Source organism: Rhinolophus sinicus, chromosome 7, assembly GCF_057876585.1.
Source record: "Rhinolophus sinicus isolate RSI-liver-muscle chromosome 7, RSI-T2T, whole genome shotgun sequence".
Taxonomy (NCBI): domain Eukaryota; kingdom Metazoa; phylum Chordata; class Mammalia; order Chiroptera; family Rhinolophidae; genus Rhinolophus; species Rhinolophus sinicus.
In genome coordinates this window covers 48,444,659-48,460,056 of record NC_142507.1, presented here as the reverse complement: position 1 = coordinate 48,460,056, position 15,398 = coordinate 48,444,659, and the positions used below count along the sequence as shown (strand labels likewise).

At 40.3% G+C, this 15,398-nt stretch overlaps 1 protein-coding gene across 2 annotated transcripts in view; it reads right to left on the bottom strand.

The window, feature by feature from the left end:
• MAN1A2 (mannosidase alpha class 1A member 2) overlaps positions 1-13,426 on the bottom strand; it is a 111,553-nt gene extending 98,127 nt beyond the window's left edge. Inside the window, exon 1 of one of the 2 annotated variants that reach the window (XM_019730603.3) lies at positions 12,402-13,426. In XM_019730603.3, coding sequence (XP_019586162.3) covers positions 12,402-12,703 — 302 coding nt within the window. In that variant the 5' untranslated portion in view covers positions 12,704-13,426. Of the gene's footprint in view, positions 1-12,355 lie in introns of both variants that reach the window. The other variant, XM_088799519.1, reaches the window with a different exon arrangement.
• Between the last annotated feature and the right edge of the window lie 1,972 nt (positions 13,427-15,398).

Sequence of the window (15,398 nt, the reverse complement as noted above, 5' to 3'; positions counted from 1 at the left end):
AATTCAATAAAGTTGAGGTCACAATATCAAGGTGTAAAAATCACTTGTGTTTCTCTACATCAGAAATGAAAAGTCAAAAAAAGGAAATTAGAAAAACAATTCCATTCACAATAGCATAGAAAATAATTAAATACCTAGGAATAAAGTTAACCAAGGAGGTGAAACACTTGTACACTGAAATGTACAAACATTGCTGAAAGAAATTAGAAAAGACCTAAATAATGAAAAGCTATCCCGTGGTCATGGATGGGATGACAATGTTGATAACATGATAATACTACCCAAAGTGATTTACAGATTCAACACAATCCCTATCAAAATCCCAACAGCTGTTTTTGCAGGAATTGAAAAGCTGATCCTCAAATTCATAGGGAATTGCAAGTGGCCCAAAACAGTGCAAATGATGTTGAAAAAGAATAACAGCGTTGGAGCACTCACACTTCCCAATTTCAAAGCTTGCTACAAAGCTACAGTTATCAAAACCACATAGTAAACATATACCGACGAATGGAACAGAACTGAGAATCTAGAAATAAACTCATACATGTATAAACTATTTATTGGATGCCAATACTATTTATTCAATGGGGAAAAAATAGTCTCTTCAACAAATGGTGCTGGGACAACCAGAGAGCTACATTCAAAATAATAAAGATGGACCCCATCTGACATCATACACAAAAACTCAAAATGGTTCCACAACCTCAATGTAAACGTTAAAATCATAAGTCTTAAGAAAACAGGAGTAAATCTTCATGACCTTGGTTTGGCAATGAATTCTTAAATGTGACATCAAAAGCATAAGTAACAGAAGAAAATAAATTAGGCTTCATCAAAATTAAAAGCTTTTTGCATCAAAGGATATTATCAAGAAAGTGAAAGACAACCTATAGAAAAGGAGAAAATATCTGCAAACCATGTATCTGATAGGGGTCCAGTATCCAGAAGATATTAAAAAAACTCCTACAACTCAAAAACAAAAATACAAACCACCCAATTTTAAAATTAGACAAAGGACTTGGATGAACATTTATAAAAAGCAGGCCAACAAGCACATGAAAAGATGTTCAATATCATTAGTCATTAGGGAAATGAAATCAAAACCACGAGCTACTACTTCATATACACAGGATGGATATAATTGCTTTTCAAGTGTTGACAAGGATGTAGAGAAATTGGAACCTTCAGACACCGTGATGGAAACGTAAAATGATTCAGCTGCCATGGGAAACAGTCTGGCAGTTCCTCAAAAAGTTAAACATAGACGCACCATACGACCCAGAAATTCCACTCCTTGGTATATATGCCAGAGAGAACAAACAAATTCATTCACACGCATGTTCATAGCAGCACTACTCACAGTAGCCGAAAGGTAGAAACAGCCCAGATGCCCATCAGCAGATGAACGAACGCACGAACAGATCATTATTCCTCCATAAAAAAGAATGACGTAGTAGATGAGTCTCAAAAACATTAAGCTAAGTGAAAGAAGTCAGACACAAAAGGTCTTACACAGCATGATTCCATTTATGTGACATATTTACCACCCAGGTAGTAATTTTTACCAGAACAGGTCAGTCCTTAGAGACAGAAAGCAGACTGGTGATTAGCTAGGGGCTGGCAGGGAGCAGGGACAGGGGAGTAACTGCTTGATGGGTATGAAGTTTCCTTCGGGATATGAGAATGTTTAGGAACTAGACTGGATAGAGTTGGTGGAGCACAACCTTGTGAATGTATTAAATGCCACTAAACTGTTCACATTAAAATGGTTAATTTTAGGTTACACCAAGTTTACCTCAAAAAAAAACAAACAAAAAACCACACCCATTTACAGAGGAGCTTAAATCAAGAAGGGCAAACACAATTGTAAAGAATAAGGCAGAAGAACCCATTCTCTCTCAATCAGCTTGTGCTGCTATAACAAAGGACCAGAGGCTGAGCAGTTTACAAACAACAGGAAGTGATTTCTCACTGTTCTGGAGGCTGGAAGTCCAAGATCAAGGTGCCAACATGGTCAGGTTTGGGTGAGAACCTTCTTCTAGGAGACAGACTGTCAACTTCTCACATGGAGGAAAGAATACATAGAGAGAAAGCAAACTCTCATGTCTTTTTATAAGGGCACTAACTAATCCCATTCCTAATTACAGGAATATCACCTCCCAAAAGCTCCACCTCCTAATACCTGTACCACAGCACTGGGGACCAGGATTTCAACACATGAGTGTCGGGAGGACACAAACATTCAGCCCCTGCCATCACCTAAAGCTACACTTATTATTATTAGAACAGCATGCTACGCTAATCCAACGGAAATATACAAAAGGCATAGAGTGCCCAGAAACAAACGTATGAAAATCAGAAAAATTGTTATATGGCAGAAATCGGCATTACAAATCCATGGGAAAGGACAGGCTCTTCAGTAAGTAGCACAGGGACAGGCGGACACCTGTGTGGAAAAATATAAATTCAATCCCAACATACACAAGAATCAAAACGAGGTACGTTAAATCCCTCGACGTGGAAAGCAAAACTTTAGAACTACCAAAATTGAAAATAAGGAGACTATACCTTCAGGGTAGAAAAATAGTTCCTAAGCAAAATCCAAAAAACAATACCATAAAGGAAAATACTGACAATTTCAATTACATTAAAACTTCTGTAAAACTAAGGATACCATAAACAAAGTATAAAAATAAGGCATCCATTGCAAGAAGACATGTATAATGCAGCTATGTAACACAGAATTCACCCAGAATGGATAAATAATTCCTACAAATGAGTAAGAAAAAGGAGAACGACCCATAAAGAAAACTGGCTAAAAGTGTGAGTGAGCAACTCAATGACCAGGAAACCCAAACCACCAATAAATAAGTTTTTAAAAATATTCTACCTCACTAGTAATGAGAGAAATACAAACTAAAATGGGCATCAGATTGGTAAAGATTTTTTAAATACTCGTACAATACCATGGTTTGCGAAGATGCAGGTGGGAATGTAAACTGGAACAACCTACTTTAGAGGCTCATTTAGCAACAAAATTTGAGTGAATAACCCACATACTTTACAATTTAATAGTTCTATTACTAAGTTTTTACCTTGGCGAAAAATCACAGGTGCCCAAGAGCACATGTACAAGAATGTTTTTGCAGCAAAAATATGGAATTAACCTAAAAATCTATCAATGGGGGAATATATAAATAATTGGAGGTTTAATCATACAATTTTATCTAAGTAGATAAAATAATTAAACCACAGCCCAATATATCAAATACATAAACCATTATAAAATGTTGAGCAAAAACTTGCAGAGATATATATATATATATATATATATATATATATATATATATATATATATAATGTTTAAGAACATGCAAAACTATATATATAATTTATATTGATATATATATATAACATATCAATATATAGGTTGTAGAAGACGAAATCACGGACTGAGAAAGACAATGTCAAACTCAGGTAGAGGTTTACCTCAAGAAGAGTAATCTTCAGCTAAAATAGAAAAATATTGAGACTTGAAATAGTGGGTACAGTGACATTAATATTATCTGTTAAGACTTTTATATGTGCTTATAACTTTTTAAAAAACAAGAAGACAGAGGATTTATACCAGACAGCAAAACATAATATTATAAAACTATGAAATTAAAATAGGTTGGTGCTTTTGGGACTAACCAGAAAGATCCATAAAGGGGTTAAAAAAAGGAACTCACATAGTGTGATATATATCACTTATTTAACTAATCCCCTGTTGACAGCTACTTGGATCATTTACAGTATGTCATGTTACAGCTACAGAGGACATTCTCGAACATTTCTTTGTGCACTGACATGAAGATTTCCCAAGAATAGTTCTTAGAAGAACTGCTGAATCAAGAACATGCACTTTAAATTAGTTGGTATTACTGAATTGTTCTTCACAAACTTCCATTCATTTAGACTGACACCAACAGTGTAAACACAAGAGGAACCCGCTGCTCTGCCCACCACACGCTGGGTATCACCAACCCTTTCAAGTAGAGGAAGAACTCAACGTCATGAAAAGGGAAGTGTTTTATAATGGCATCACAAGTTCACAGAAAAATAATTCACATGTATCATTACACACATAACAGACCTATACCAAACAAATATAAACTTCCTATCAGATGCCGTCTTAACTGCCAAAGAATTGAAGAGGTCATGTACACACATATAACTTCATAAATAAGCTTACAGCTATAACCATATAGAGCTATAAATAGTTTCAGATACATAAATACATACAATTGTCCCAGATCTCAATTTAGCACAAGACTGGCCTATTTTTTCAGATGCTAGGGTCTGATTCCTGATAGAAAAAAGCTGCAGGGACACTGCACCTTATATCCAGGTAACCCAATCCATATGGCAGAAATGCGCAAGTTAATGACATAAATGCCTATTAGAAAAAAACAAAAAGGAGGAATAAGGCAATAATTATATGAAGTCTCAAAAAGTGCCAATGACCTAAATGCATGTTACCAGAGCCTCACCCAAGTGAAAAGGACTAAAAGTCCTAGCATCAGACCCCAAATAATACACGCTTCAAGAATGACGTTAAGATTTGAAAAGGTTTAAATCTTTCAGTAGTGTCTGAATCAAAATTAATCTTCTATAATATTTTCCAATAATCCCCAATACCATGTTTCCCTGAAAATAAGACCTAGCTGGACCATCAGCTCTAATGTGTCTTTTGGAGCAAAAATTAATGTAAGACCAGGTCTTATTTTACAATAATATAATTTTTGCTCTAAAAGCCGCATTAGAGCTGATGGTCCAGCTGGGTCTTATTTTCGGGGAAACACGGTACTAGTATAATGCTTTGTACTTAACAAATACTCAAAAACACTTGCTGAATAAATGAATGTGACCAATATTTTTTCATGGTAACATCAACATCACTAAGGAAACATCAAGAAATCTGCATAAGTAACAGAGGTTGATTTTATAAATATGTAAATGTCAAAATATAAAAAGAAAACAAGACACACATTGCTCTTTGTAGTCCAGATTACTTCAAAGCCTTTATTTCCGCTACCCTGTTTCCCCAAAAATAAGACCTAACCGGAAAATAAGCCCTAGCGTATTTTTCAGGATGACATCCCCTGAACATAAGTCCTAATGCGTCTTTTTGAGCAAACTTAATATAAGACCCGGTCTTATTTTGGGGGAAACACGGTGTATATATACAACTTGTCCTAAAGTTCTTGTTAAGATATGGAGAACAAAAGCGAACACTTCCAAAGGTATCTCTCAATATGAAGGTTAGGAAATTGCGATCTTAAATCAAAGAAAATTTCACAGGGTCTGAGTCCGGAACTACTCAAGGACTCTTGGTTTTCCACAGAATCTAACCTAAAGCCTTAGATAACAAATTATTAATAAGAGATGTAACTGTTAACTGGGCTCAAAAACGACACCTGGAGGTACTGTTGTAAATATACCTGTTAACTTGAGGCTGGCATATAAAATGTTCAATAAATTAAACTTTTTAACTTACAAAAAACCAGAATGTATTAAAACAGCATTACATTCATTTACTTTTTAAATTGGTACAGATTTTATTATATAATCATACCGTGACCCCCTTTATCGTGACCCCCTTATCGGCAGGGGATACATTCCAAGACCCCCAGAGGGTGCCTGAAACTTCGGGTAGCACTGAGCCCTATATAGACTGTATTTCTTGCTATATATACACTCCTTTTCACTGACTAGAAGCTCGTCACGGCTTCTCTTTGGCACACCCAAACTGCCAGCATCACTCCTCTTGCGCTTTGGGGCCGTTATGAAGTAAAGTAAGGGTCACTTGCACACTAGGACTGTGATTACCATGACAGTCCATCTGATAACGGAGATGGCTGCTAAGTGACTAAACGGCAGGCGGCGCACACTGCGTCAGGTAAGCTGGACAAAGGGATGCTCCACGTCCGGGAGGCAGAGTAGGATGCAGTGGTATTTCACCATGCTACTCAGAACGGTGCACAATTTAAAACTTATGAGTGGTTTATTTCTGGAATGTTCCATTTAATATTTTCCAACCACGGTTGACCGCGGGCAACTGAAACCGCAGAAAGCCAAACTATGGCTAAGGGGGAACTACCGTAGTATTATATAAATTAATTAGTCACTTACAATATAATTTTTTAAACCTTTATTTTTATATATAAAAATGACACTGCAACTCCTACTTTATTTTCACAGTATTTGTGATGTCCTGAACTAAATTACTGCACATTCTTCAGTTCCATACTTCACAAAATTACTCATATTTCTTACGTATGAGCTGGAAGGAATCTTTAAAGATCCAATCATTTCCTCATTTCAGGAATAAGGCACAGAGAAGTTGATAGCTTACTGCAATACACTCTAACAAGTAAGGACAATGCTGAAACAAGAGCCTCTCTCTTTTAAAATGGAGCCCAATATTCTTTTAAATATACAGTGATGCTTTCCTTCTGGGCTACATAAAATTCCAAGATAGATCACTGAAATGAAGGCCCTTTGAAGGAGCTTTTTCTTCGTAATAAATCCTAAATCCCAGTGCCTTCTTCATTACGGCCATGTTCTTAAAGGAAAAATGTTCCAGCAAAAATTCAGTGGCAATCAAAATAAACTTTTCTGACTGAATATGCAGAATTATGGAAAATCACAAGTAGCAAAATGATTTTCCCAGCCAATAATTATGTAGAGTCCATCCAAACTACAAGTTAAATATTCTTATAATTTTCAAACAATAGTAAACGTAACACTGGCCCATTTAATCAATTAATGTTTACCGTGTACTACTGATTCTGAATAAATATTGGGCTTCTGTGGTGCCAACTTTCAGTATGACCTAAATTTTATAGTATTTATAAAAATGTATTAGTAATACCTAACTTACAGAGCTGATGTGAAGACTAAAGGTTAAATATATGAAAACACTCATCACATACTCTAGTTTCCTTCGTTTTCCTTAAAGAAGGAAAAACTCAATGTGAGGGCATGCAAAATATCTTAGATACATTTACAGGAACACATGTGTTCTAGGTAGGGTTGATACAAATTATTCCCTAATTTTTGAAATTACTTTTTAGAAGGGCCTTTATTAAAACTGTATCCTTCTCACTTTAAGACATCATCCCTCCTACTTTTGTATCTTCTCTCTCAATTCTTCCTTGCATTTTGTTTAAACCTTCTCTTGTGGAATTTATCTCCTTGCCATGGACATCATTTATTCAACAGGTACACACTTTTACTAAGGACCAAACATACTTCGAACATTGTTGATATAAAGATAAGTAAAAGATGGTCATTTGTCCTCAAGGAGCCCATGTTCTATTGGGAGTGACAAATAAGGAAGCAAATAACTGTAAATATGCAATCATAGACAATACATGAGAAAGATAAAAGTACAGAGGGAAAAGACTATCTAGAGACAGAAGACATAAGGAGGTAAATCTATATGTGGATTTGGGCAACCTCAACTGTCCAAATGGGTAAATTAATATTAACAAGAACCCTGCAGACCTGAGAACACTATTGGGAAATAACATTAAATGCATGCACATCACTCAGAGTAATTTCAAGCACAGTTTTACAATAAATAATGATGACAAAAAATAAGATCTAATCTTAAACTACATGTTACAGAGGCTTACATAACCTACATTAAATCTATGCTAATAATTTGGAAGGAATATTCTGAGATTGTGTGTTGTATCCTTTAATAAGAAACTCCAAAAGAAATATTAACAAGAGTAAATAAACATTGCATACCCCAGAATGCTTCTTATAAGACCCCCCAAAAATTCTGAAAAGGCTAACATAACTTTTAAAGCCAAGAAACAAACTAATGCTTGAACAAACTTTATTTCCTTGAAACTTTTAACGTCACCCAATAACTACTGTTCACCTATTAACATTCAATTTCTGGGGCATTGCACACTGTCACCTCCTGGGACTTCCAACACTTACTGACCAACAGGAAAATCAGAACTTACACCTTGGCGTTCTGCATTTTAACTATACCTTACTAATATTTTATTCATTTCTGAGAATGAAAAACATATTGCTACATTCAGTGATTTTATAATGCTGAACTAGAAAAGCAAAGCCACTGTCATTTTGCTTAGGGTCAAAATCAGACTTTAAATAAGAGGATACAAAATGTCATTCGGTGAGCAGCCCCAAAATACAGCCTCTTACAAATCACCATTCATTCTTAGGAAAGATACAGAAAATGATAAAAACTCAGAATATCAAAGAAGTAAGAGCCGCCATGTCAGAAGGTCACAGATGCTAAAAATGACTATCAACATCAAACTACACACTTTACGTTGTTATCTCGTATAGTATTCGAAAACTAAATTATCTATAAACCAGTCAACAGAACGGAACATATAGGTTTTCTCATGAAAACACTTTCTCTTAAATTCAGGTACTATCAATTACATAAATTTAAATATTAATTAAATCTAGTGCATATTTCTCAGTAATCCACAGCCATGCCACCCAGAAACTGAGTTGTCCCCCCTCCTTCTACCTTCGCCCCCATATTCAATCACCCACCCATTTCTGTGCAACTTCACAGTTTAACATCTCTGCAATCAACCAGCTTTCTCCGCTAATTTTTCCCTTCTCCACTCTCATCCCTGTGCTCTGAGCCAATATCCTCTGTGACCTAGACCCTCCTGATTTCCCATTTCCTCCTGCTCCTCTCCAACCCAGTGTTTACACTGTAACCAAAGTGGTTATTTATTACTTTTTTAAAAATGATTATGTCATTCATCCTTGCGTTAATGAAAACCCTTCAATGACGTCCCACACTATTTAGTATAAAGACCAAAATTCTTACCTACAAACTCCCCAGGATCCTGCCTACAGATTCCGAACTCAACAACAACCAGTTAAATATTGAGTCATTAGGTTTGCTTACCTGGCAACTTATTGACTGGCATAAAATAAAGAGCGCGTGCCCGCAAGAGGGAGGGAGACGCTGCTGCCCAGGGCCCCCTGAATGCGGCCCTCTAAAAGTACAGACTTGGGTATTGCCATATCCTCTAATTTTTCCAGAGAAATATCAGAAGTCCAGACTTGATGTGAAATCTCCTGATATGTGAATGCTGGCAACTAATTCAAACTTTCTGAACACCAATAAGGAGGCGAATCTGACCTGCCACCTAGTCCCTCACCTGGGCCCACGCCACAATCTCCACCCCAGCCGTACTGAGCATTTCTCAGATCCTCAATGATGCTGAGCTTTGCTTACCTTAGGGCTCACACGTTGTATCCTCTGCTTTGGCCACTTCCCACCCCCCTAACCCCCCACCTCCGCTTCTACTTCACTCAGCATCTCCTACTTGTTCTAAGTTTCAGAGCCACTGTTTCTCAAGGAAGCCTTCCCTCTCCCCCTGCCACCGCCTCCCTCACCCTGGTGCCTGGACAGGCTACCACTGAGAACACTTCCTAACACTCATCACACCTCAAAACTAAATCTATTCATTTGATGCCCATCAACCCCCTCGAGGGGAAGCTTCATAAAAGCAGGACATGAAATACACACAGTCAACATGAAATATACATTTGCTGCTAACTATGAATAGTTTGGTTATAAAATGTTCCTTTAAATAAGATTCTTATGTACTTTTAAAATACTAATTAATCTGTGCCCATCTTTTCAGAAACATGTGCAGTATTTAAAGGTAAGCAGACTCAGAAGTAAAAGATTCAATTGAAACCATAATTATTGACAATACTAATAGCTAATATTTATTGAGCAGCTACTAAATGCTAGGAACTGTTGAGCACTTGGCATGTACTATCTCCTTCATTTTAACAATTTGTAAAATAGATGCCGTTGTCATCCAGAGGAAGAAACTTAAGTGTAAAGTTTAAAAATTTGCTCAAGATCACACATCTAATCAGTGACAAACTAGGGTACGAATCCATGCAATCTAACTCCAGAGCTTAAGCACCTCACTACCATAATAAGCTAACTCATTAATAAAAGCCAATTCAACAACTATCTCTTCAATACTGTGAATTAAGAATAATGGCCATAATTCATTTTCCATTAGTTACCCATTAACGTAAGGTTCCTCATTCCTCTACCCTGCACCCTTCTACACGCACACAAAATTAAGATACAATATCAATTTGTATTTTCCGAATTAAGAAATGTTTTTTTGACCCACACACAAAGTAAGTACGACCTTAGCACCAACTAATTCTGTTAAAATGCTATATTGCTTAATTATTTTTAAATAAGTTAATGTTTATACATTAGTTTGATGCTCGGTAGTTCACATTTTAAAGGTACTACTTGAATGAGCTCTAATTTGAAATATACTTCATTGCTCAAATTAGAATACTTAGCACTACAGACTGTGTGTTCAGATAAGGTAAGTAACAACTTACCAACAACTTACCAAACAACTAAGCAAATATAAAAATAACCTGATAAAACCCAAAAATATGCATAGAGATAATACAGGGATCCCCTGCTACCTGAACTCCCATTATTTGAATTCTTGTTTTCCCAAACACAGGAACCAAAAAGATTACAATAAATTTTCACATATGTCACTTGCTACCCAGACTCTCACTATCCAAACTCAGAATTTAGGTCACTCACTATCCCTTGCTATCAGAACTCAATAACCAATATCTCACTCCTAACTCTGGAACCCAATAATTCTGGATAGCAATATACAAGCATATGTAGTCACAGGCCGCATAAATTTAAGTATTGTGTAAGAGATTTAAGTAAGCTTTTAAAAATATGAATAAAATGTATATATCTATATTTTCATTCGCATTTAAAATTTTAATTCCACTTAACTGAGAATTTTTCTATGTGAATGTTTTTAAACTAGAATGTTGTCATACATATTTTTTTAACCTTTAAACCACACTTAAAACATAAGGGAAACTTTAATACATATATGACAAAGTTAAATAATGTTAATGAGTGACTGTCAAAGAGGTCTGAGGCCAGTCTTCACAGGTTTTTTTTTGTTTTTCAAATATTTATCACAGTTATGTAAATACCCTGGGAAACAGGTTTTCAAGGAAAACAGTACTTTCAGTGTTAATTTTTCAGGAACATATTTCACAGATCACATCAGATTTTTCTTGAAATCACAAAGAGCAAAAGGCAAAATAAAAGAAACACATACAGAAGAGTACAGAAGCTGAAAATGATGGCAAAAATTCCAAATTAATTTAGTTACAGAATAATGCATGAAGCAATTTTAGAAGTAACTACTCCATAAGGTTCAGCCAAAACTCAAAGAACCAGCAAGCAATAAGTTAACTAGATTGAGAAAAAGGAAAACCAGCTCTCATGACAACAGTGCATTTCCCCAAGTAGTTAACTTGGGCTCACATTTGAACCTAAGCTTTTTCAAAAACGTTGTGCTTGATGAAAAGTTAAAACTAATGTGTTGAAAACAGCATGCATATGATTTTTACCACATACTCAAAATTTATGTTAAGAAACAGAGAAAAGAGGGAAATGATTTAGCAGGTAAAAAAAAAATGTAGGTTTGACAAAAGTAAACTACTTTCCCAAACTCTTCTTTTGCTACAAATTATATATAAATGATTTAAAGGGACTGTAACTAGAGCTCCCATTTTATCATAATTTGACCAAACTCTACCAAGAGCTCACTTCAGATCTGGTAATTTGAAAGAAAGCGAACCTTTTCATTGACCATATTCTAACAGTTACTTGACACACTCCATCCCTCACATAAAAAAAAATAAAAAAAATCAGGCAGGGCAAAATTAAATTTAGAAACATAGCCAAATTTTGTCTACAAGGCTCACAAAGTGAAATGACTTAAGAGTCAAAGACATCTTTGACTGCATACAGAGCAGCAAACCATGTCCTCTGAAAATAAGAACAATGGGGATATTTTTGCATGTTAAGAAATGACAGGTATATTCTGCCCATGTTTGTCTTCCTAAAAAACTAAGATTCACTACTAAGCTTTAACTACAAGACAGAGAATGAAAGCCCTTTGGGAGAGAACAAACCCACAGAAGCTGTCAGGATTCAATATATCTATTTCACTGGGTGGTACAACGAATGCCAACACACTCTTAATAAATGAAAGTGCAAGCACATGTCATTATTTCTTTAGGTTAGCTCTGGGCACAAATGTTTCTCCTATATAAAACGAAGGAGCTGGACTTTAGATGGGGCTCCAGGAACCCTTTCCGTCTATGGGTCTACTCAACCAGTTCTGAAATAACAATACAACTCGCAGGGAAAATTACATTTCACTACCAAAAAAAAAAAAAAAAAATCTGATGCAATAAACCATACCTTGCTCTGCCAAGTGTTAATACCAGAACTTCTGAAATAAACAAACCTGTGTCTATGTTCATCGGGTCCATGAATCAGGAAGACTCCAGGATTTTTAGCCCCTTTGCTGGCATCTACATGAGGAATTAACACATCTTCCAAACCCAGATCAAAGCGTTTGTGTTTTGAAGAGTCTGGAAGGAAGAAGAATGCCCCAAAACACAGGGTGATGAAGGCACTTAGAATGAGGAGGAGGATAAACTTCTCCGAAAGTCTCAAGGTAGCCCTGTGATGTGGGAAGGAAGGCGGCCCCAAGTTCAGAGGTGGTATCCGTCGTCCAGACAGGGGCAGCAGGGCTGGGGTAGTCATTGTTTACGCTCTTGGACACAAGATTTTATCAAGTTCTCATCTTATACCAAACGTACCACACATTGAACAGTCTTCAAAATCTTGGCAAAAAGGGGGGAATTTCAATTTTCCTCCTCTTAAAGGCGTGTTGTGCTTTTTGATAGGGCACCTCTTTCTCGCTTGTTCAATTACATTCAGAAACGTGTGGCCCCCAAACGATCCCTAGTTTATGTCCGGTGATATTCCCCTTGCCATTTGGCTTTCACAGCCTCATGGGGTTATTACCAGACGCTTCATTCCTAAGGGTGGGTCAGGCAGGCAACACGGCAGACAGGACGCAAGGTGGCTTCTTCCATTCCTGCACCTCAGTGCGATGCTCCAGCGTGGTCTCCCGCTCCCACAGGGCGACCTGGCCAGATCCGAGGAGTGGTCGACGGTTCCCTTCCCTCCTCTGACGCTTCGATTCCAGAATCTCTCAGCCTCGGTGGTGGAAAAATAAGGGTCCCTTCGGAAGCCGGCCAGCAGGGAGGAAGGTCTCCCACCTCGCCGGAAAGCCGACGCGGCGGCGCGGGGCGAAGCGGCGGACGGTCTCGGCCGCCCGCGCCCCCGACGCGGCCCCCGGCTCCCGGCGCCCGGGCGAGCTCCCACGCTGCCCACTCGGCAGGCGGCGCGAAGGGCATCCGCGTCCCCAGTACCTGCGCCTCCCGGCCGCCGCCGCCGCCGCCGCTGTTGCTACCGCACGGCTCCGTCAGCGAGCGGAACTTCCTCCTCGGGCGGCCACTGAGAAGCCCCGGCGTGTGGGGGAGGGAGCGCGGGCCGCCCCGCCGGCTCCTCCTCCTCCGCCCCGCGGCGGGGGATGCTAACCCCGGCGCCTGCCCCCGGAGCGAGGCCGCCGCTGCCCCCGCCGCGCCGGGTCGCGGTGACCGAGTCCCCACGGCTCCGCGGCGTGGGGAGAAGCCGAGCCGCGGCCCCTCGGTCCGAGAGCCCGGGGCAGGCGCCTGCTCATTCCTCGCTCAGCGCTGGGGAGGCGGCGGCCCCGGGAGCGCGAGAGCAGCCGCGCCGCGGGCGGGCAGAGGTCCGCCCGGCCGCCGTGGGGGCCTCTCCGCGCTGCCTCGGGTCGCTCGCAGCGGCTCGCTCTGGCGGCGGCTGCGGGAGATGCGGCGCGTCCACGCGGTGCGGGGCTGCGGCCCGGCCCTCGTCCCCTGCCTCCCTAGGCCCAGCGGGCGCAGCACAGCCGGGCGCCGACAACCGTTGGGCACACGCCGGAGCGGGAGCCGGGGTGCGGAGGGGGCGGCGGGGCGCAGGCTGGCCTGGCGGCCCCGACTCGCGAGTGGGCGTCCCCGGGCGGCGGAGGGTGAGGTGCGCGCGCACGCTCCCGGCCCGCCGCCGCCCCTCCCCCGCCCGGCCCGCGCTCCGGCCTCGCGCCGCTGCGGGCTCCCTCGCCCGCCCGCCCGCCCGCGGCCCGCGCGCCCCCGAAGCCGCCTGCCGCCGCCGTCTGGGCGCGCGAGGGGCGAAGGTCGCCCGTCTGCGCTTCCCTGGTAACTTCACCGGTGCCTGCCGCTCTGCCATCGCCACTTTGGGGGATGGACCCGGCGTTTGGGCGAGAAGGAGGAGGGCGCTGGTCGCGGAGGTCGCGCTGCAATTAAGGGGTTACTGGAATTAAGGGGTTCTGACGGCTAAGGCTAACCTTTAATCTTGCCCTGTGGAAGGCTTGTCTTTAATTACAGACCATTGGTCCCAAGGGCTCAACGCCAGGGTCTCAAACTTCTTTCACGCAGCCCAAGTTCACGTACGTAGTGGGGCACCCGAGGCCCGTTTCATCAATATTGCGCACTAACCATGTGCCAGGCTCTGTGTTAAAAATAAAATGGCGACCATGCCCTTTCCATTAGGTTTCCTTTCTGAGGAATCTATGACAGCAGCCCTATGTGACCCTGTATGACAGCAGCCTTACTGGTTCAATGCCTAGGAGACGTCCTCCTGTCATCTCCTTCACACTCCTTACCACCACCCTCCCTCCCATACAAGACACTAAGTATTCGAACTAGGAGGTACTAAAACCCAAAAAGACAACAGTATTGTGTAAATTCAGACTTAAAAGCAATCTGAAAGAATTCTGTTATCCATAGTATTGAGAAGAGCCACGTTTTGATTAAGTCCCAAAAAATTCTTTGCAATACATGTATAGTCTCGCTTCCAGATTGTTTTATTCTAATGTTAAGATACGTCGTCATCCCCTCCATGCATCCTTACTGATGACGGGCAATTGGAGAGGAGGCCCTTAAATGGCGGGGGAGGGGGGGGAGTCAGACTTAGCTTCAAAAGCAAGCAAAATATCCTCATGTTCAATGACACAATTCAAAGTACATTCCAGTCTGCACGATTTCCAGAAGCTCTGCATATCTACCCACCTACTATATGACAAAAGACATCATTGTCATGGACCTTGCTTCACCAATAAAACAAAGACATACAAATCTTCCAGGACAGCTCTCACCAGTTCACCCAGTCAGGCTGGCAGTAAAGAGGGCCCAATCCAAAGTGAGATTTCTGTTGGACACTTGTGAAGAGTAGATGTAAGGAACTTCCTGCCTTGCCAATGTGTCTTTTTAAAATGTCAATTTTGTGAAGAGGTTTCTAATGCTGACCTTCTCTGAAAGGAAAAGAAACACTTTGGTTTCCATGTGTTGAGGTCATTATTTTCCATGAAAAGAAC